The sequence below is a fragment of the Miniopterus natalensis genome, chromosome 4 (assembly GCF_054644295.1).
Source record: "Miniopterus natalensis isolate mMinNat1 chromosome 4, mMinNat1.hap1, whole genome shotgun sequence".
In the NCBI taxonomy this organism is placed as follows: Eukaryota; Metazoa; Chordata; class Mammalia; order Chiroptera; family Miniopteridae; genus Miniopterus; species Miniopterus natalensis.
The window spans coordinates 25,929,438-25,950,090 of record NC_142084.1 but is presented as its reverse complement, the minus strand read 5'-3'; the positions used below and the strand labels follow the sequence as shown (position 1 = coordinate 25,950,090).

Below are 20,653 nucleotides of genomic sequence, written 5' to 3'. Positions count from 1 at the left end.
TGGTTCAGGGGCTGGATTGCAGCAGTAACCCCTGGGATGGGGCCGAGGAAGGTTCCAGGCTCAGAGCCCTGGGAAGCTGATCGTTTCTATGCCCCCCCCCCCCAGGGCATCTGAGAACAGGGCCACGGGGGCTCCCTCGGGGAGGACCAGGCAGGCAGGAACAGCTGCAGTCCAGCCGGGAGGACAGCAACCAGCTGCTGCTGGGGAGACCGGCCAGGGCAGGCGGGGCAGGCGCGGCCCGTCAAGCTCCCAGCCTGAGCGGCAGAGCGTGGGAGCAGGCGGCAGCCTCGAAGCTGGGTTTGGGGCTTTCACGCTGCGTTAACTGGCAGCTTGGTTAATGCTGAGCAGATGGGGGAGGGGCACTGCCAGCTCCCTTGGCAACAGCCCCAGGTCACACATGTGTACAGGGTACGAGTCCTGCCTGGTGGATGGTGCTGTGTGGACTCCTGTGCCCACAGTGCTCGTTCATGCCATCACATACACAAGGCAGTGCCAGTGAGACAGACCAAGACAGAGATTCACCCTGAGGCAGTCGGACATGGGTGTGAACCCAAGTCCTCTGTCACCTAGGCAGAACTCTCAAATTGGAGATCCCTCCACTCTGTTCTCCTTCCATCCAATGCAAGGAAGACATAAGGCATGAGGAGGTTTATTTCAAAAAAATAATTTATAAAAGGCCATTTGCTTCTGTTTTTGGCAGGCTTCCAGCTTCAGCTAGGACACAGGGGCCAATGCTCCTTCCACCAAGATGCTGGGACAAGCAGCAGAGGGGATGTGAGGGAGGCCTGGGGAAAAGGGGTTCAGAGGCCCAAGATCTCTCTTGATGTAGGGAAGCAGGGAGGTTTGGGATAGCTCTACAGCCAGGTTCAGCCAAACCCCTGAAATCAGGACTGAGCGCCAAGGCCCAGGAAGCCAAGCAGAACTCTACATTCAGGCTATTAGAATGCTGGGGCCATGACTCCCAGGGCAAGGGCTGGGCCTTGAAACTAGCGTAAAACTCTGGGTTGGGAACCCAAGGCCAGACCTGGAGGCCTCAACTAGGGACCCCAGGACCAAGAACAGACCTCCCCAAAGCAGAACCAGAGATCTGGGACAGCACCTTGAAGTTGGACTGGGGCTGCCCAGGTCAAGCACCACCAGGCTTCAACAGAGCCAGGAGGCCCAAGGCTGCTGGATGTCCTGCCCACATGACCTTGTGCCCCTGCTCAAGTCTGTACCCCAGGACAGGGGAAGGAACTGGGCCCCAGTGGCAGGGGGTCATGGCTGAAGACAGAATCACTGGAGGAGCAGGTGCTGCTGGCGTCCCCACCCTCAGGGGAGTAAGGTCCAAAGGTCAGGCGGAGGTCCAAGTACTGTGGGGAAAAGTGCTGGTCAGCCCTGGCAGTCAGCTCAGATGAAGCCCAAGGGGAGTAGGCAGAGGGTGGTCACAGGACAGGAGAGGAGGAGTACCTCCTCAGAGATGGCCAGCAGGACCTTGTCCAGAGCCTCCACCAGCTGCTTGAAAGTGGGCCTCTGAGAGGGCGCTGCATGCCAGCACTCACGCATCAGCCCATACCTGGGAGAGGTGGGCAGAGTCAGAAGGACCCACAGGCCTGAGTGAAGGGAGGACCTCATTGCCCTGGGTGGGAGGGTGAGGAAGATGTGGTGAAGGGGAAGGGGGTCTAATGAGGAGTAGGTGGGGCTATTCAGTGAAAGGGCACAGAAGCCAGGCCAGGACCTCCCCACCAGGCCTGGGCTGAGGAGATAGTGGTCACAGTGAGTTGGTGCTGACCACTCCCTAGGGCCAGACCCTGAGGCCAAGTCGGAGCAGAGGGTGAGGAGTGGGAAGTGGGGAGGGGAGGGCATGGCCTCACAGCTCTGGAGGGCAGTTCGGGGGCCGGTCCATCCGATGCCCCTCCCGCAGCAATGAGAACAATTCCTCCACGGGGATGCCGGGGTACGGGGAGCCCCCGAGGGTGAAGATCTCCCACAGCAGGATCCCAAATGACCACCTGAAGGCAGGACCAGGGCTCAGCTGGGCACAGCTTCGCTCCCTACTTCTGGGACTGGGATGGGGGACCCTGAGGGCATGATCCACTAAGGGGGCTGGGGATAGGAGCTTTTTTAGAGTTTGGTCCCACTCACATCCCAGGGCTATGTGACCTTGGGCAAGTGCTTTGCCTTTTCTGTGGGATAGGACAGTGATCCTGGCAGACACTCAGGACCCCCACCTTCCAGGACTCACACATCACTCTGGTGTGTGTAGACTCGGTCAAACAAGGCCTCCGGTGCCATCCACTTGACAGGCAGTCGGCCCTGGAAGGGAGAGGAGGGACATTGATGCCAGTCCCACAGGTCCTGCCCTTCCCCCCAAACTCTGCCCTGCCTCCCTCACGTTGCTGGTTTTCTTGTAGTAGTCAATGTGGTGGACGCCACGGGCCAGTCCAAAGTCAGCGATCTTCATCACATTGTCCTCTGTCACCAGCACGTTTCGGGCAGCCAGGTCCCGGTGGATGCACTAGGGAAAGGCCAGAGGACTTAGGCCTATTATGACACACAGCATCTCAAAGTGACCCTGGTGGGTGGGGATCATCACCCATTTTATAGATGAGGAAGTCAGGATTCAGAGAGGGGAGACCTGAGCAGTCCAACTTCAGGGCCCTCAGTCCCTCATATGGCCTCTTCCCCTGCCCTGCCTACGCGTTAGGGAGTATGTGAGGATGGAATGGGACATGCATTGTCATCTATGTACAGAAAGAGGGGTTACAGAGGGACTTGGGGTAATGAGAAAGGGGAGAGAGAAGACGTTGGAGACACTGAATGCCAGGCACATAAAGATGTGGAGATGGAGCAGTTGGGAGCGGCCCACCGGAATGCTGCCTATTGTCCGCACCTTCCGAGACTCCAGGTACTGCATGCCTCGGGCCACCTGGTAGGCGCAGGAGACCAGGGCAGGGAAGGAGAGGGGCCCCTCACTGCTCCGAGGCCCATCGGGGCTGAGGTCAGGGCTTGGGGGGCGTCGGGCCCGCAGGAACTCCCTCAAGTTTCCCTTGGCAGCACACTCCACAATCACATACAGGGGGCCTGCAAAGGTGAGGGAGACAGGGAGGCTGCCGAGGCTGTGCTCCATGCTCCACCTGCCCCCACCCTGGGCCCACTTCACCCTACCTTCTTGGGTGCAGACACCCAGCAGGTTAATAATATTTTTGTGTTGACCGATCAGCTTCATCACCTCCATCTCAGAGACCAGATCTGCCAAGTCCTTGTCAGAGGCGTTGTCTGCAAGGGCGACAGCCAGGGTGACTACACAAGGCACTGCATGCCACAAGGCAGGCTGTAGGGTAGGGGACAGGACTTGAAGTGCTGGACCAGGAGTCAGGAAGGTCTGGGCCCAAGTCCCCACTAGGCTGTGTAACCTTGAAAAAGTCACCTAACCTCTCTGAACCTTGGGATCCTAGTGTATAAAATGGGACAACGTATCAGCCCTACCTCTCACAGCAGTTGTGAGGATGCAACAAGATCAAGGCCCTAAGAGAGGTAAGCCTGCCAGTGAGGGGACCAGGAAACAGGAGAGGGAGAAGAGCTCTGAACAGGAAGGAAGCTTGTCTGTAGGGCTTGGCATTAGTCCCTGAACGGGGTGAGAGCTCCTGGGGGCGGAAAGCAGGCTGGCGCCCTGAGGTCTGTCTGACCAGGGCCTGGCGTCCATCTGGCCTGGGAATTCAGGGAGCCGCCAGTGGGGCACAGCTAGGGGAGGCTTAGAAGAAGGCTGTGGAATAGGGGCTGGGCCCTCAGGGTTGACCTGTGGCCCTGGGCCAATGACATACCCTCCCCACCAGACCTTGCAATGCACATTTCTCAATCTCTGCCTCCGGGAAAGTGCCAGGTGGCCCCAGCTGTGCAGAGAGGAGGGAACTGGAGGGAGGGAGAGGGGGGGAGAACAGGACACTAGTTTGGGCCACTCTTGTAGAGGGGCCTGGGGGACAGCAGTGAGAAGTGCCCATGGTAGATTCCAGGTGTGTCCTGAGCACCTTGGGGCTCCTGCTTGGAGACTGGGACTGAATTTAAGCAGAAAGGTTGTTCTAGAGTAGTAGAAACAACAGGACAGACCTGGGAAGGGCTCCAGGGGAGGCTGAGGGTGTGATTTGGGGGGAATGAGGTGGAGTCCTACACGACTGACAAGGTTACTTGAGGCCAAAGCTTACATAGGGCCAGGGCAAACAGGGAGTGTTAAACCCCAAATCCTTACAGTCACCATCACCCCAATGGGTAAGATTTTATGCACCAGGCACTTTTCATGAACCTAGGACTCAGAGATAGGGACATGTGAGGAAACTGAGGCTCAGAAATGACTTTGCTAGGGTCAGTAGCAGAGTTGGGTCCCAGGCCCAAAGATGGGATCTCACAGCCTCTCCTGGCCCCCTGATAGCACTATGAGCTTCTTCTGTTAGTCCCAAGGCCACAGCACCTCCCCCAGGCCACTACACTCACCCTTGAGCATCTTGACAGCCACGGTGCTCGCTTGGTCAGGCTGGGCTGGGTCCATGCCTAAGGCCTCTGCACGCACCACCTGCCCAAAGCAGCCCTCGCCCAGGGGCTTCCCGAGCACCAGCCTAGAAATCAAGGAAGCTGAAGCCTCAACCGTCTGGGCATCCTTCCTGCCTGGAGCCTGCATCCACACCCTCACTCCGCACAGCATACCTGTCCCGGGGGAACTCCCACAGCGGGTCCAGAGGGAGGTCTAGACTCACGAGGCCAGCGAGCAATGGGGGGCCGCTGGAGGAGAGACGGACGCCCCGCACCAGGGACGAGCTTGACTTGGCTGAGGAGCCTGACTCCAGGGAGAACTGCAAAGTGGGAGACTTGGTTGGGCTGCTGGCACTGAGCTGTGGTGGGATGGCAGGCCGAGAGCCTTACTATAGGACATGGGGGTGGGGATGGCACGGTACCTGTCGGGCCAGAGGGAAGCGGGACAGCTTCTGCACCGTGGCAGGCTGCCGGGAGTGCCGACCATGGAGCACCTGCCCGCGATACAGGCCGGCCAGCAGCAGGAGCACCACTAAAGCCAGAGAGCCCGACACGTACAGGATGATGTCTGTGGATCTGGCATCAGGCGCTGTTGCTGCCCATGCGAGGTCCTCCTCTGTCCACAGACAGACACATAACTGACCCGTCAGTGGTCAGGTGGCTGCCCCACATCCTCTAACTCAGGCCCTCACAGCTCCCAACACACACAGGGTGCACACACCAAGAACATTAATTACATCCAGTCCCACATAGTCTGGGTTGCATTGACAGTCACATGTCGAAATGCAGAGGGACCGCTACATGCAGAATCCAACACACAAAACCACATGCCACTCCCTGAACTTAGATCCCACAAGCCAAGGGACAATGCCCACCCAGCAGGTCACAGCCCACTGCTGGGTTAGAGTAGGACCCTGCGGCCTCTCCTGGCCCCCTCAGGTGCTCACCTGGCAGCACAGTGAGCCAGGCTGACTGGTAGGAGAGACCAATGGAGTTTCCAGCCAGACAGGTGTACTCGCCTGCGTCCTCAGTCGACACGTTACGAAGGTATAGGACCTCCACCTCTGAGCTATTGATGTCTGTTGTCTGGGGATGGGAGAGACATTCAGGGGTCACAGCAGGGCCTGGGGCCACACTGTGGCAGCAAGGGAGCTGGCAATCACCCTCCCCTTCCCCCCATGGGAGAAGGGAAAGGAGGGCTCAGATACCACAGGGGCTGGACCTTCAAGACTTGCACATAGGGGAAGCCGTCGGCACCGAAGCTGCTGCCGTTGATGACAATGTGCTTCAGCCACTGGATGTGAGGCTGGGCGTCACTGTACACCTTGCATAGCAGCTCCACGTCACTGCCCACTACAGCTGTGGTGTTGGCCGGGAGCCCTGCCTGCAGGATGGGCCGGTGCGGGGACCGCTCTGGGGGCCGGGCCGGGCCGTCAACCCTGACCAGTGGCATCCACAGAAGCACCCTGGTCACCTGCCTCCAACTTCCCCCCAGCTCAAGGGAGGGACCTTCCTGATACGCAGCTTAGACCTTGTCTGTCTCCTGCTTACCTTGCTTAAACCTTCCATGGCTCCCCATTGCTTTTGGGGTCAGGGACAATTTCTCAGCCTAGCATTCAAAACCCTTCACAGCCTGGCTTCCCACTAAAATGTCACACCCCAGGCATACATCTCCCCACAAATGCATTGTGTTCTTTATACCTAATGCCTTTACTGAGCCTGTGCCCTCTGCCTCGATGTCTTTCCCAATTTTCTTCTTGGCCGATCCCTGCTCCTCCAGGCCCACATTACCCCTTGTGTTTCCCTCAGACCCACCAGGACACTTGAATAGCTTGAGTGAGTCATCTATGACTGAGTCCATGTTGCCTGCCAGACTGCGCCCTACCTGAGGGCAAGTTCTGGGCTTCCACCCCCCACTGCCTTGCTTGCCCGTCCGCTCACCCAGCACATCCAGCAGATAGTTGTAGCTGATGCTGCCCACCGAATTCTCCACAAGGCAGGTGTACGTGCCACGATCTGAGGGTACCACGCTTTCCATCACCAGGCTCCAGTGCTGATGGCGCAGCTGGGGGCAGGGGAAGTGTCCACGAGGGGCCACCGACCCATGTGCATGAGAGGAGTAGGGTGGGAGAGGGTGAGAGGGCAGGCCAAGGCCAGAGACTTTGGGACAAAGGAGAAGACTAAGAAATGCCTGAGCCCTGAGTTTTAGCTCAGCCTCTTTCTAGCTGTGCCACCTTGAGCCAGTCTTTGCCCTTTGAGTCTCAGCTTCCTCATTACAGCCTGGAGTTAACCCTGCAGGGTCTCACCATGAGAATGAGCTGCCTAAACTTACTGATGCTGGTCAGTGATCCTTCCTCCTTTACAAATGCAGTCATCTAAGCTGAGGAGCTAAGTCACTTGCCAGAGAGTGGCAGAGTGGAAACTTGAACCAGAGCTGTCTAAATCCACAGTCTAGTACTTCTTCTGGGGCCACACAGAGGCCTTCTTTATTAGAGAAGGAACTGGGGGGTTGATTTATAGGTATGAGGAGGCTGATGGGGGAGTGAAAGTGGAGGAGCTGATGGCCTTGGGACCCAGAGACTCACCCGAACGCCTCCAATGCGATGCTCCCCGTGAAAGTCCTGTCCATCTTTGAGCCAGCGGATGGTGGGCATGGGGTTTCCTGCGGCTGGACAGCGGAACTTGACAGTGTTCCCAGCAGGCACTGCATGCAGCTTCTTCTCCATGCGCTGGGGGTGTGTCCAGTAGGGTGCTGGAGGGAAGGGAGGACTCAGTGCCCCAGTAGAGTCATACCTGCTTCCGCACAGGTCTCTTCTCAGGGACCCACTGAGAGGTCGGGAAATGAGTCCTTATACTGACCATGCTGTGGGTAAACGTGTCTATTGGAAGGGCCACTGTGGGCCTTAGGGTCCTCATCACCATTGCTGGAGGTCAAGGAATCTATGTCAAAGACAGGGGGAGATATCTGAGGTCCAGGACAGGGAGAGTCTCTCCCTAGGTACCCCTTAGCCTCTGCCAGACCCCCTTACCATCCACAACCAAGGTGACATTGTGCAGGACAAACATGGAGCCTCGTGCTAGGCAGAGGTAGCGGCCAGCATCCTGGGGTAGGAAGCTGGCGATCTCCAAGCGGCCCCTCCAGCCTCGGACCCGGCCAGTGGGTGCCAGGCGACTGCCCTCCTTGTACCAGTGGCCACCACGCTCAGCTTGCCCACAGCATAGCTGCACAGGCTGCCCAACAGCCACGGTCACCTCCTGGTCTTGCTGCTCCGGGCTGGGGGCCAGGCAGGGCTCTGTGGGCCAAGGGCAGAGGTCAGTGAGCCCCAGAGCCCCAGCCGAGGCAGCCCCCACATACAGAGAACATGCTGCACATGCAGGGCACACGCACCTCAAATACATGCTGGACACCTACTACCCCTCGACATGTACACAACCACATGCTATAGATGCTACGCGCAGGGCAAAGGCCACACCTTTGACGCACATCATATAGTGTGTAACACACCTGCTGGGCTGAACATGACACACGCACACACACACACAAGGCACATGCTATAAGGCACATGCCATACCACTCCAGGGCATATAACACATGTGCTGCCTGGGCCTCCCAGGCCACACACACAGTGCAGAGAACATACACACACGCACACACACATCCAGGGGTCTCACCACTAGCTCTGCAGCCCAGCTCAGAGCCCTGGGCCCTGCAAGGCCAGTCCTCTCTTGTGGACACAGAGATAGGTGGATGCTTTCTGGGGGCCAGACATTGAATCTCAATGGTTGGGCCCTGTCCTGCTGCCACCTCCTCAGGGCCTTGTCCAGGATTCTCTCCAGCTTTGCTCAGTCCCCTCTTGGTGCCCGCTCTTCCCACTCCTGCCACCCTCTCCCACCTTAGAGGTCATACCCAGCTCCATTTCTTCAGAGGCCTCAAAGGACAAAGCTAGAGCCCAGGGCGCCCTCAGGAGGACCCCCAACAGGGTCAGCAGCAACTGCATCTTCTTCCTGATGCTCATGGGGCCCCGGCTGGGCTTCCCACCGATGGCGTTCCTGAAATGGAGGGAGAAGAGCTCCTGCTTCCCATGCACCGTGGCTGGCGCTATTCCTCTCTTTTGCAGATGGAGAAACTGAGATAAGAAATCGCTGGTCACTTGTCCAAGCCCCCCGCCAGGCAGCAGCAGGGCAGACTGGAAGCAAGTCTGCTGTTGCAGAGCCCAAGGCCGCCCCACAGTAGGTTGTGTAGGGGGTGGGGCGGGGCTTCCTGCTCTCCACTGGTCCTGCTGAGACCTTGGCAGAAGTTCACAGAAAGGGCAGTTTTGGGATTTTTTTTCCTTGGAGGCAAACAGAGAATGGAGACATATCTTCTGCTTACTCTTAGCACACATAATTTATTTTTTGCTGAATAAATGAATTTATTTCTAAAGAGAAAAAAAAAAAAATCTGAAATATAATACAAGGCCAAACTTCAGCATCTGGATGTTATCTGATCTGATCCCCACTCCTTATTAGCATTGCTGACATTCCCATGACCAGCTTTGGATATCTCCAGTGGCAGTGCGCTTACTACTAACAAGGTAGCACACTCCATGGCCAGCAGTTCTTCTTCATTCTGAACCAGAACTGCATCCTGGGAATACCTCTGCTTTTTGTGTCCCCAGAACTACATCTGAGGCAATGCAGGTTCTTGTAAAGAATGTAGACTCTGGCCCTAGCCAGTTTGGCTCAGTGGTTAGAGCGTCCCGCGTTCGATCCCAGCCAAGGGCACGTACCTCGGTTGCAGGCTCAATCCCCGGCCCCCAGTTGGGGTGCGTGAGGGAGGCAACCAATTGATGTGTCTCTCACATCGACATTTCTCTTTCTCTCTCTCTCCCTTCCACTCTCTCTGAAAAGCAATGGAAAAAATATCCTTGGGTGAAGATTAAAAAAAAAAAAAAAAGAATGTAGACTCTGGTGTCTGACAGAGCCAAGTTCAAATCCTAGCTCTTACCAACTTGCATGTCCTTGGCCATGTCTGGCCTCACAGGACTGCTTTGACGATAAAAGAGAATGTATGTAGGGACTGTGTACATAGAATGTTGGAATAGTCTCCCATCCCCACCCTAACTGTCACCCTGGGTCTGCTCTGGGCCAGTCACCTCCAGTTCCTGCCAGGTGTGATGCACACACCCACCCCATCTCATCACCCTCCTCAAAACGCCACCAAGGATGTCTCCTTATCCTCAGACGAACACTCACACACCTGAGCATCATCTAGGGCGGGGGAAGAGGGTGAGCAGTGTAGCCCCAGGGATCTACTCGCTATTACCTGGGGCTGGGTAACAGTTGGGTGTCACTGGTGTCACTGGGTCTACCTTGCTCAGGAAGCCCACTGCACCCTCCCTCCCACCTGAGCCACAGCCCCCAAGGGGCACTTAGCTTGTCCTAGGCAAAGCCATTATCTCCCTCTTCCCAGGGTTGTCCCTGCAGCCGGAGCATTATGTCTGTTCATCCCCTCTCCTCACCCCCGCCCCACTTCCAGTCCATTCTACCTCTTCAGTCCCTCTCCAGTCCATCCCACCTCTCCCTGCCTGGACCCAGGGCAGGCCATAGTCATCTCTAGCTTGGGCCTTTGCAAACATCTCCCTGGGCTCTCCAGCCTCCATTCTCCAACAAGGCTTTAAAAATTACAAGTCTGCCATGTCACCCCCCCTCGCCACCAGCTTACAAGTTCTTAATGGCTGCCTGTGTCCAGTGGGATCCTGTCCACACTGCTTGTGCAGCATCCTAGGCCTCCCTCCCTGCCTGGACCAATCTTTGGGCACAGTTTGCCCCTTCAGCACTTACAGCACTGAAGCCACTGGCTTTCAAAAATGGGCGTATCTTCTCTCTTGACCATACCTCTGTGCCCCCATTTCTCTTCTCCACCTGCCTCAGATGCCACCCTCTCTGCCCCCACCCGTTTCCGTGGCCCCCTCTCTGTAAAATCCTCCCCCCGCCCCCTCTTCTGTAGGGAGCTCAGCTCTTTGGGTCCACAGCTCCTGTTGGGAATGGGGTGGGGAGGCCCGTGGTTATATTTTCACCTCCAGGTTACCCTGACCTCATCACCTCAGGGTCCTTAGTAAGGTCACAAGCGGACAGGGGGTCGAAGTGTCTGACTCTGGCACCAGGCAGTCCTGGGTTCATTGTCAATCTCCCGCACTCAGCGCTGGGACACCCTGGGCAAGTGTCTGCACCCCTTGGAGCCTCAGCTTTCTCATCTCCACTCGGGGAGCGCAGACGCTCCAGCAGCTGAGGGACAGGCGGGCTCTTCCTCCCCCGCCCCTCCAAAGCCACCCGGGGGGAGGTGCAAGTCGGCGGGTCCTCAGGGGGAGCTGCAGGGACCGCCTGCCCGCGCCCGCGCCCGAGCCCGCCCCCGCCCGGGTGGGCAATGAGTAACCAGCTCCGCGGCCAGGGTGCTCTTTGGACGGAGCGGGACAAAAGGCCCTGTGTGCATTGCGGGTTACTGATTTACCGTCCCCTCCACCCCCCTGCCGAGCGGACGCCCGGGTCCCTTGTGCTGGGAGGGGGCAGCTCGCGAAGCCCCGTCGCCGCTCGCCCCCTGGCGGCTGGGAGCGCAGCCTGGGTCCGCACCGGGTCGCGGTGCACCTGGAGCCTCCGCGCGCCGGCTCCCGGCGCAGGGTCCCGGCTCACCTGCGTCTTCTGCAGCCCGGTCCAGCTCCGGCCAGGCCCGACCCCCGAGCCCAGCGGGGACCGCGGACTCAGCCAGGGCGCTCCTCCGCCCGGGGCCGGAGAGCTGGGAATGCGCCCTCGACAGCCGCGTGGCGGCGGGCGGCCCGGCGCCCCGCCCCCCTCGGGCCCCGCCCCTCCTGGACCCGCTCGATCCCGACAGCGACTCGGCTGCGGGTGACACAGAATCCCACCCACCTGGACACCAGTCCCCGAACCCAATAAGGCGGAGCGGCCGACGGGATGAGCCTCACCCCAGGGCCCCGCCCCAGCCCGCAGCAACCCCCCCAGACTCCGCCTCTTTGGCCCCACCCAGGCCAGGCTTCGAAGTTCTAGTCTATGCTCTCCCCCTCCTGCTCTACAGCCCTCGGGGAACAAGACCCTGCAGTGCTGACCCACCCGCCTCTGCAGATCTTGGCCCGGCCTGGCTCTGTCTGCGCCGTCGCCACGTCGTGGCTAGCACACCGCCTCTGCCCCCATCCCCACCAAATCTCTACACAACCTTCAGAGCGATATTAAAATACACTCCGACCCCGTATGTATTTTGTGGTTGACTATACCAACCAGAACCACCCCTTTCCAACTGTCCAATAGCTTCCTGTAAACATGCTAGTCATGATCTGTCCCCTGCCCCAGTCTCCACTTCTTCCTTGCTCCCACCCTACTTCTGGGCACTTGCACTTGTGGTCCCCTTCCAGGAAAGATCTCCCTCTAGGTCTGGCTAGTTTCATTTCATTCTTAGGTTTCAGCTCACTCCCTCAGAGGAGCCTTTTGGACTTACGAGGTTCCTCTTCAGGTCTTCTCTCCTGTGAGGTGGAGAAAGAAACCGAGCGTGGGGTGAGGTGGGGGCCGAGTGGGGGCGGGGAGGTGGTGGTAGTGGTGAAGTGATTCAGAGCACAGATTGCAGGACTCAGTCTCAGCACATCACACATGGCTTTGGCAAGTTAGTTACTCCATCTGTACCTTCATTTTCCCAGTAAAACAGGTATAATGATATATATCATCCTCAAGTAGTTGCAAAAAGTAGACATGCTAGTATGTGCAAGTCTTTAGAACACTGCTTGACGTAGAGCACTTGCTTTGTAGTGCTAGTTATGATTATTTAGGACCTGCTATTTGTTTATTTTTTTCTTAAGTTTCTTTTTAAATCTTTTGAAAAAATTGATTTGAGAGAGCCTGGCCAGTGTGGCTCAGAGATTGAGCGTTGAGCGTCGACGCATGAACTAAAAGGACCCCGGTTAGATTCCCTGTCAGGGCACATGCCCGGGTTGTGGGCTCGATCCCCAGTAGGGGGCGTGCAGGAGGCAGCCCATCGGTGTTTCTCGTTGATGTTTCTCTCTATCCCTCTCCCTTCCTCTCTCTATAAAATCAATAAAAAATATTTTAAAATATATAAAAAATTATTTATTTAAAAAAATTATTTGAGAGAGAGAGACATCGATTTGTTGTTCCACTTGTTTATATATCCATTGGCTGATTCTTTTTTTAAAAAAAAATGTTTTTATTGATTTTAGAGAGAGAGGAAGGGAAAGGGAGAGAGATAGAAACATCCATGAGAGAGAAACACATCAGTTGGCTGCCTCCTGCATGCCCCCAACCAGGGATTGAACCTGCAACCTGGGCATGTGCCTGACTGGGAATTGAACCGTCAGCCTCTTGGTGCATGGGCCGACGCTCAACCAACTGAACGACCTGGCCAGGGCAAATTTTTTTAAATCCCCACCTAAGGATATTTTTTCCATTGCTTTTCAGAGAGTGGAAGAGAGAGAGATACATCAATTGGTTGCTTCCTGCAACTGAGGTGTATGCCCTTGGCTGGAATCAAATCCAGACCCTTCAGTCCCTGGGCCAATGCTCTAACTACTGAGCCAAACCGGCTATGGCCAGGGCAATTTTATTTTTATCTTTCCATTACTATTAATATACAATATTATATTAGTTTCAGGTGTACAACATAGTGATTAGACATTTATATAACTTATGAAGTGATCACCCTGATAAGTCTAGTACAATATTATTGTCAATAATATTGTAATATAGTAATATTGTAATAAAATTATTACAATATTATTGACTATATTCCCTATGTTGTATCTACATCCCTATGGCTATTTTGTAACTGGCAATCCCATCACTTTTTTCACCCATACCCCCACTCCCCTTCCACCTGGCAGCCATCAAAATGTTCTCTATAGCTATGAGTTTATTTCTGTTTGTTTATTTGTTTTTTTAGATTCCACCAATAAGTGAAATCATATCTTTATCTTTCTCTGTAGGACTTATTTTGCTTAGCATACCCTCTAGATCCATTCATGTTGTCACAAATGGCAAGATTTCATTTTTTATGGCTAATATTCCATTTTACGTATGTTCCACATATTCTTTATTCATTCATCTATTGATGGACACTTCAGTTGCTTCCATACCTTGGCTATTGTAATTAATGCTGCAATGAACATAGGGCTGCATATATAGGACCTATTATTTCTTCATTGCATGTTCCAGAATTGTAACTAAACAGTTAAACTTCACTGCTCAAGAGCCTGGCACATAGTAGGTGCCCCCAAATAGTTCAGCCTTACCTGCAAGCACTTCTCTTCTGAACATCTTTTTAAATTTTATTTTAGTTTTAATTTTTTTTCTTCCTCTAAGCATCTTGACAGTGGCCAAATAGGAGGTCAGCCAAACTATGACTTCTGCCCAACCCTCACCTGAGGTCCAGCCCTTCACTCCTTTGAGGGCTCCCGGAGTAGAAAGGGAACCCTCCAGCTTGCGTCCTAGGTCACCTCCCAGTTAGCTCTAGGCTGGTGGAGACCTTGGCCCTGGGGAAGCAGCTTCCTTTCCCATTGTTATGCCAAGGAGCCCAGTCTCTGACCCTTATTCCTGAGGAGGAGGAGAGGATGATGGTGATGGTGATGATGATGGAGGCCTCCTTTGCATATGATGATGGAGGCCTCCTTTGCATAACTAAAAGGCCCATTAAAGTAATTTGCTTCTTTTATCTTTCTTTTCCTTCTCAAACAAAAGAATGGTCTCCTCCCAAAGATAAATTGGAAGAGAATTGGCTATCTTTTGAAAACAGCTTGTCCTGATTCCCCTCCGTCAGGGTCCCTTCTAGAGGGAGCACCGGGAAGGTTGAGGCTTCTGGTACTGGGGGGCCCAGCAAATGAGAACCTCCCGTCCAGAGGGGACCTCACTGAAGGCCACCTCCTATCGGACTCCTGGAGGGACTTAGCCCGCCCTTTGGTCCTCTGCCGGCTCCCTTAGTGAATGAATGCATTTGTTGGGGGTGGGGTGAGCTGCCAGCAGGAGCTGGACCCCACACAGCTTTCATTCATCTTCCAGGCACTTCCCAGTATCCCTGAGTCAAAGGCAAAGGCTGCCTCCTGAGATGCCCGGGTCCTTTAGACCCGCAATCTCCCCACCCCTCCGCTTCATCTGCTCATCCCTTGTCTGGCCCCCCTCTCGCACTCACCACCTCTCACACCAACCCTCTGCAGAGTCTGACACACTCACAAGGTCATTCATTCACTTGTTTACTTGCCAAGTGTTTATTATGTGGTATTATGGGGATAAAGCAGTGATCAGACCCAGCCTCTACCCTTCAAGGAGCTGCTGACATTGTAGTGGGGAGAGATAGGTAAGTAAACAGAGCACAGAAGGAGACCTAACAAGGGTTTGAATCCAAGCCTGTCTCCCCCTCACAGTATCACTCTCTTCCTAACAGTCTGTTACCAGTCTGGGGCTCAGGAGCCTACCATCCTAAGATCCTGACTTTAACCTGCCTCTGCCTCAGTTTCTCCACCCAGAAAATGGGCACACATACACACAAAACTAAACAACAAACAAACAAACAAAACACCAGGAAATAGGCACATTCCTGCTTCCTTTTCCTCCAAGGCGTTGGAGGAAATGAATGAGTTAGGGGATGGGAATGGGTTTCACCAGAACAGGCAGTAGGGAAGCAGTCCTCACCTTAGCTGAGCTTCCATTATGTGCCAGAAACTTGCTCGGCTAGGTGTTATACAGGCGTTCCATCCTCTTATCCTCCCAAGCCAAAGGAGGGTAGAGATTCGTGGCTCTGTTTGTAGGGGAGGAAACGGAAGCTCAGGCAGATGGAATGACTTGTCTGAAGTCACAGCAAGTAAACAACAGAACTGAGACTTAAACCCTAATCATTTGGGACAAAGAGAGAAAGCTCAGGGTGACTCCGCAGAGCTGGGATTGTCGATGCTAACACATCAGCCCGCTTTCTACTCGCATCCTTAATCATGGTCCTGAAGATGGAGATTCATCTGAGGATGAGTGAGGTGTGGGAACTGGGTCTGGACGTTGCTCTTCCTGCCCATCTGGCCAGTAATGATGGGGCACCTATGAAGTACCAGGCCCTTGGCAGGGGTTTGTACTCTCTGGGCTCCTGGAGTGCAAAGCTGGGCCAGGAGGGACTCCTGAGGCCAGGCCCTTCCCCCACCCCACCTGCCTAGGAGCAGAGTTGGGGTGAAGGGACAGACTTGGCCTGGTATCTACCATGTTGCTCTTGGACGGCAGCCGGCCCAGGGAACACTAGGGCTCTTATGTGGAAGGGCTACCCTGAGCTCTTGCCCAGGCCCAACTCCAGCCCAGGCCTGGCCTCTTCCTCTGACCCAGTCCTTGTGTTTTCTTGTATTCTTTCTTTCATTTTTTAAAAACAATTTTTATTTTGAGAAAGTTTTAAAATATAGAAAAAGTACACAGGGAAATAGTATACAATTGCTGCTCAGAACTGACAATTGTTCTTACCATTTTTTCCAACCCTTTTCTACCCTGGCTTCTCCTACAGGTTCCATGGAGGTCTGGCTTCGCTCCTCAAAATGGAGGTGACATTGATGGCAACTGACAGGTGAAAGGTTGGGTGTTAGAGCCAGACAGATGTGGATTTGAATCCTGAAAATTTGAATCCTGAAATTTTGTGACCTTGGACAAGTCACATAATGTTAAGCCTCAGTTTTGTTTTCTGCAAAATGTGAATAATGCTTTTCTGTGAGGACTCAGTGTGATGGTGCTATAAAGTCCAATGCACACAGCCCATGTTCAGTAAAGAGTGGCCAATATTAATATTAGCAGCTATGGGTCTGCATGGGACCCATCCCGTGGTATGGGAAACACTCCTGTGACCAAGAGGGAGGGACTGTGAGGGTCACCCCTCTTCCAGCCTTCATCATACCTCCTCATTTCCCACCCATTGGACATATCTATGTCCAATTTCTACCCTGGAGACAACAAAGCCATGAACGGAAGGCTGCTCAGGGCACTGTGCTGTTGTCAGGGAGCAGGCGCTGATGTTGGCAGCCTGGGAAAGCAGTGGGGACGCCCCTTGGACCAAGTCACATGGAGGGGAATGGGCTAGGAAGGATCCGAGGCTCTCTCTGGGCCAGTCCTGGTGCTTCCCAGAGTCTCAGCAGCACCCCAGCCTGCTTGTCTCTTTGTCCCAGACACTGTGGGTCAGTGTCCTGCTACATAGGCCAGGGATGTCTGCGGGCTCTCATGCTTTGCCAGACTCGGCTCTCTCTAGACTTGGGCCTGCAAACCTCACACGCACCGGTCTTGGCTTGCACATTTGTTTGAAGGAGAGAGGGGGCCTAGTTGGGAAGTAGCAGAGGCTGGACAGGAAGAATAAAGGATGGTGGTCTGAAGTGGAATCAGGAAACAAGCCCCAGAGGGGCCCTCGCCCTTCTCTACCTTGCCCGATGCCCACCTGGATGACATCATATTTTGTTTGGGCACAAATAACAGAACATCTACGTGACAAGTTCTTAAACAAAATGGGCTTATTCATCCCTCACTTAGCTTCAAGTCTGGAGGTGGGTGAAGGTGGGTCTGAAGTCAGGATTGTGGTCTCTTCAATTTTCTAGATTTTCCCTCATGGTTGCAAGATGGTAACTTCAACTCCTGCCGTCACACTTGTGCTCAGGCAGGAGGAAGGAAGAAGCCACAAAGAGTTGTTAACACTCAGTAACTTCTGATTTTATCTCTTTGGCCAGACTGTGACACATGGCTACCCCTACCCTCAAAGTAGGCTGGGAAATATATTCATTCTGTTGAACACATTGTCTCCCCTAAAAAACACGGGTTTGTCGAAAAGAAGTGGTGCCTGAGTATTGGGCAAGCACTTAATAATCTCTGCATCACCAATCTCCTCATCAGACTAACCAAGTCATTCTGATACTGTTATAATTAGCTAGTTATTAATAATAGGAAAGGAGTAAAGGGAGAAACCAGATATTATAGGGATGTCATTTGAGCAGCTTCACCAGGAAGCTGCAATTTTATGCTCCCCAGGGAACCACTAGCCCATTCCCTTCAGAACACTGGGGGAAGGGATCCAACAAAGGGGAGATAGACTCATTCGCAGTAAAGTTGGGGTGACTAGGGAAGGTGCCTGTCAGTCACACCTGGAAACAGAGATCATTGGCCAGAATGGACATGGCCACTGAAACCCCTCGATAATTTGGGAATACATAGTCCCCAAAACAAAGGAGTTTCCTCTCTTGTTACTCTTGTTACTCTTGGCTCTTGCTGCTCTTAGCTAGCTCTTGGCTCTCTTGCATTTGCCCGTATGGCCCGCGGGCATGCAGACCCCACATGCAATGGACTGATTGACCGCAGTGGGGAAACACGAATTAAATAGTCCAATCCTGCATGGGAGTGTTCAGACATGGAATGGAAACTTCAGACATTGACTCTGATTTTAGTTCTGCTGAAGCCAAAGCTACACTTTCCTTGATGGGACAAGGGGAAGTGGGACCTTGGACACTCAGGGGTTTAATTCCATGCAAATAAAAGTTACTCATTCTTCCTGGTGAGTCTCAGGAAATTCTTTTCCTCAGGATATTGCAAGAATTCCACTCCTACGAGCAACAGGTGGGGATGAGGACCTTTCCCCACCGGTAACAATTTCTCAGCTTTAACTGCTTTCTCCCGACCACTCACTGGTATCCCCAGCAACTCAGCCTGGCACTCAGGACCTTCAAGGCTGGCCTCTGCTGCTTTCTCCTGTCCCCTCTCCTGTCTCCCCAGAAACACCTGCTCTGTGCCCTCCTGAATGTGTCTGACTGTTCTCACCTTGGTGGCTTTGCACTTGCTACCCTTGTTGCTGAGGGGGTCCGTCCTTGGTTCTGCCTGCCCCTCCTCTCCTCCCTCCAACCATCCCACCAGATGCCTGCCACTCAGCTTTCTGGACTCCGCTCAGGTATTGATGGTTCTCTGGGACCCTTTCTGACCACCCCAAACTGGACACCTAAACCCTCTTTCTCTTTCTCTGGAAACAGCTCCTCATTTTTCTTTGAGGTCATGGCCCTCTCCTATTTCTAGTCCATGGAGGGTATTGATGTAAGAAACATCCAAACCTGTAGAGACTATTTATGAGTTTGTTTGAGCCAAACTGGCAACATATACAGGGGAGTATGACCTCAAATGCTCCGAAGAAGGACAGTTTTGCAGCTTCTTTTACGCATTTGAAATTAAGGAGGGAGGTAAGGAAGGCCCCATGAGGGTAGGAGAAAGCAAGGTGAGGACTGGATTACAAGATTATGTGCTTTCTTAAGGGTGGTTAGGCCTTTTAGAGGTATTACTTGGCATTTCAAAGGTGTGTTAATCTTACCTTAACCAGTTTGCTCAGTGGTTAGAGCGTCAGCCCTCAGACTGAAAGGTCCTGGGTTCCATTCCAGACAAGGGCACGTACCTTGGTTGCAGGCTTGCCCTGGTTGGGGCGTGTGTGGGAAACAACCAATCGATGTGTCTCTCTCACATTTCTCTCTCTCTCTCTCTCTCTCTCTCTCTCTCTTTCTCTCTCTCTTCCTCTCTCTTTGACAAAGCAATGAAAAAAATATCCTAGGGTGAGAATTAAAAAAAAAAAAAAAAAGGTGTTAATTTACATGCACAAGGACAGTAGACAAGGCAGGCTTACAAACCTTTCACTAAAAAAGTTATAGGCCTGGGGCGTGACTACCTGCCTATTTAGGAATTTATGATTTATTGCAGCACCCCTTTTTTGCCCACAGGGGTTTGGGTGGAACCAACACTTCTCCTTTGCTCTCCTGGTGGGCATGTGCCCCTGAACCCGGCTAATGTGAATATTTCACCCTCCAGGCTATTGTGATTGGGTCAAGGATAAGCCTGTGACTCCAGAGGGCCAATGAGAGCCAGTCCGAGCTGTTCATTGGAACTAGTGGGAAACTAACACTCTCAGAGGTTACTGAGATAGGAAGGTGGAGGCCTCCAGCTGCTTGAGAGAGCCTGCCTGTGAACAAGCCAACACAGGCAATAGGAGGCCCAAGGGATGGAGCGTGCCTGGATCCAGCCATGCCTGAAGCCAAAATTACCTCTTTGAATATTTAATTTATGTGAGCCAAATAACTTTTTCCTAAGCTAATTTGACTTTTTTTTCTCTTTATAAATAAAAGACTCCTAATAATGACCTCTGGGTAGAAATTACTCCTTCCTGCTTTGTGTCTCCATTATCCTCTGTTGGCTCCTAGGCCAGAGTACTCATTTGTTTACAAGTCAGCAAATTCATTATGCTATTGCTCCTATTTGTTTAAAACCTTTCATGGCTTCCCATTGTTTTTAGGATAAAGACCTCTATTTGATATCTATTACTGCATAAAAAATTACCCCAAAACTTAAACATTTGGCTAGCTGCTGGCAGAAGACTCAATTTCTTTCCATGTGAGCCTCTCCACAGGGCTGCTTGAGTGTCCTCATGACCCGTCAGCTGGTTTCCCTCTGAGCCCATGATCCAAGAAAGGCTGACATTGCCCTGTCTTTTATGACTTACTTGCAAAAGTCACACTTCAACACTTCTACCTTATTCTAATTGTCAGGTTGGGTCACTAATGTCGAAAAAGAACATCCAAACTTGTAGAAAATTTTTACAAAAATTTATTTAGGCCAAACAGAAGATACACTTGGAAGCAAGATCTCAACAAACTGGAATCAATGCTTTGGAGAATAATAGTTTGCAGTGTCTTTTAGGCATTTGAGATTAAGGAGGGAACTTAAGGAAGATTACATGGAGGTGGGAAGAAAGCAAGATGGGGGCCCAATTACAGGGTAGTTAAGACTACGTGGTCTCAGCCCTGGCAGGGTAGCTAAGTTGGTTAGAGCATCGTCCCGATGTTACAGAAAAGGGGACCTGGCCCTTGGCCGGTCTGCCCAGGGCCAACCAGTAGTGTGTGGGTTCTTGACTTCGTGCAGGAAAAATTTCACAACATGAGTCCAGATGACTATGAAGCAACATTTATTAAAGCTGGGGATGTAAAACAAGAAAGGGTTTAGCCTGGCTGGGTGTGGCTCAGAGCTTGAGCATTCACCTAGGACCCAGGAGATTGCAGTTCGATTCCTGGTCAGGGCACATGCCCGGGATGCGGGCTCGATCCCCAGTTGGGGGGGAGCAGGAGGCAGTGAA

General features: G+C 53.2%; 1 protein-coding gene across 3 annotated transcripts; it reads right to left on the bottom strand.

Moving 5' to 3' along the window:
- Window positions 1–648: 648 nt before the first annotated feature.
- Window positions 649–11,200, bottom strand: FGFR4 (fibroblast growth factor receptor 4). 3 transcript variants are annotated; one of them, XM_016203266.2, is made up of 18 exons: window positions 11,173–11,200; window positions 8,411–8,553; window positions 7,533–7,796; window positions 7,363–7,443; window positions 7,089–7,255; window positions 6,445–6,568; window positions 5,726–5,916; window positions 5,451–5,589; window positions 4,926–5,119; window positions 4,678–4,823; window positions 4,468–4,589; window positions 3,148–3,258; window positions 2,873–3,063; window positions 2,375–2,497; window positions 2,225–2,295; window positions 1,854–1,991; window positions 1,450–1,555; window positions 649–1,352 (listed from the first exon to the last, which is right to left on the bottom strand). In XM_016203266.2, exons 2-18 carry the CDS (start codon window positions 8,517–8,519, stop codon window positions 1,206–1,208), a joined length of 2,424 nt encoding a protein of 807 aa, XP_016058752.1. In that variant the 5' UTR covers window positions 8,520–8,553; window positions 11,173–11,200; the 3' UTR covers window positions 649–1,205. The 3 variants fall into 3 exon arrangements, with proteins under 3 accessions (XP_016058752.1, XP_087672564.1, XP_087672565.1); XM_087816438.1 differs by lacking the exon at window positions 11,173–11,200 and having other exon boundaries at window positions 8,411–9,126; XM_087816439.1 differs by lacking the exon at window positions 11,173–11,200 and having other exon boundaries at window positions 4,728–4,830; window positions 5,087–5,119; window positions 8,411–9,126.
- Window positions 11,201–20,653: the final 9,453 nt, after the last annotated feature.

Bases quoted from the DNA above. Each gene is read 5' to 3' on its own strand.
- FGFR4 (XM_087816438.1), bottom strand. From the start codon at position 8,888: ATGTGTGCTAAGAGTAAGCAGAAGATATGTCTCCATTCTCTGTTTGCC. The intron at 2,498-2,872 runs GTGCGGACAATA...GCCTTTCCCTAG, and splicing joins AGTACCTGGAGTCTCGGAAG to TGCATCCACCGGGACCTGGC. The intron at 2,296-2,374 runs GTGAGGGAGGCA...TCTCCCTTCCAG, and splicing joins ACTACAAGAAAACCAGCAAC to GGCCGACTGCCTGTCAAGTG.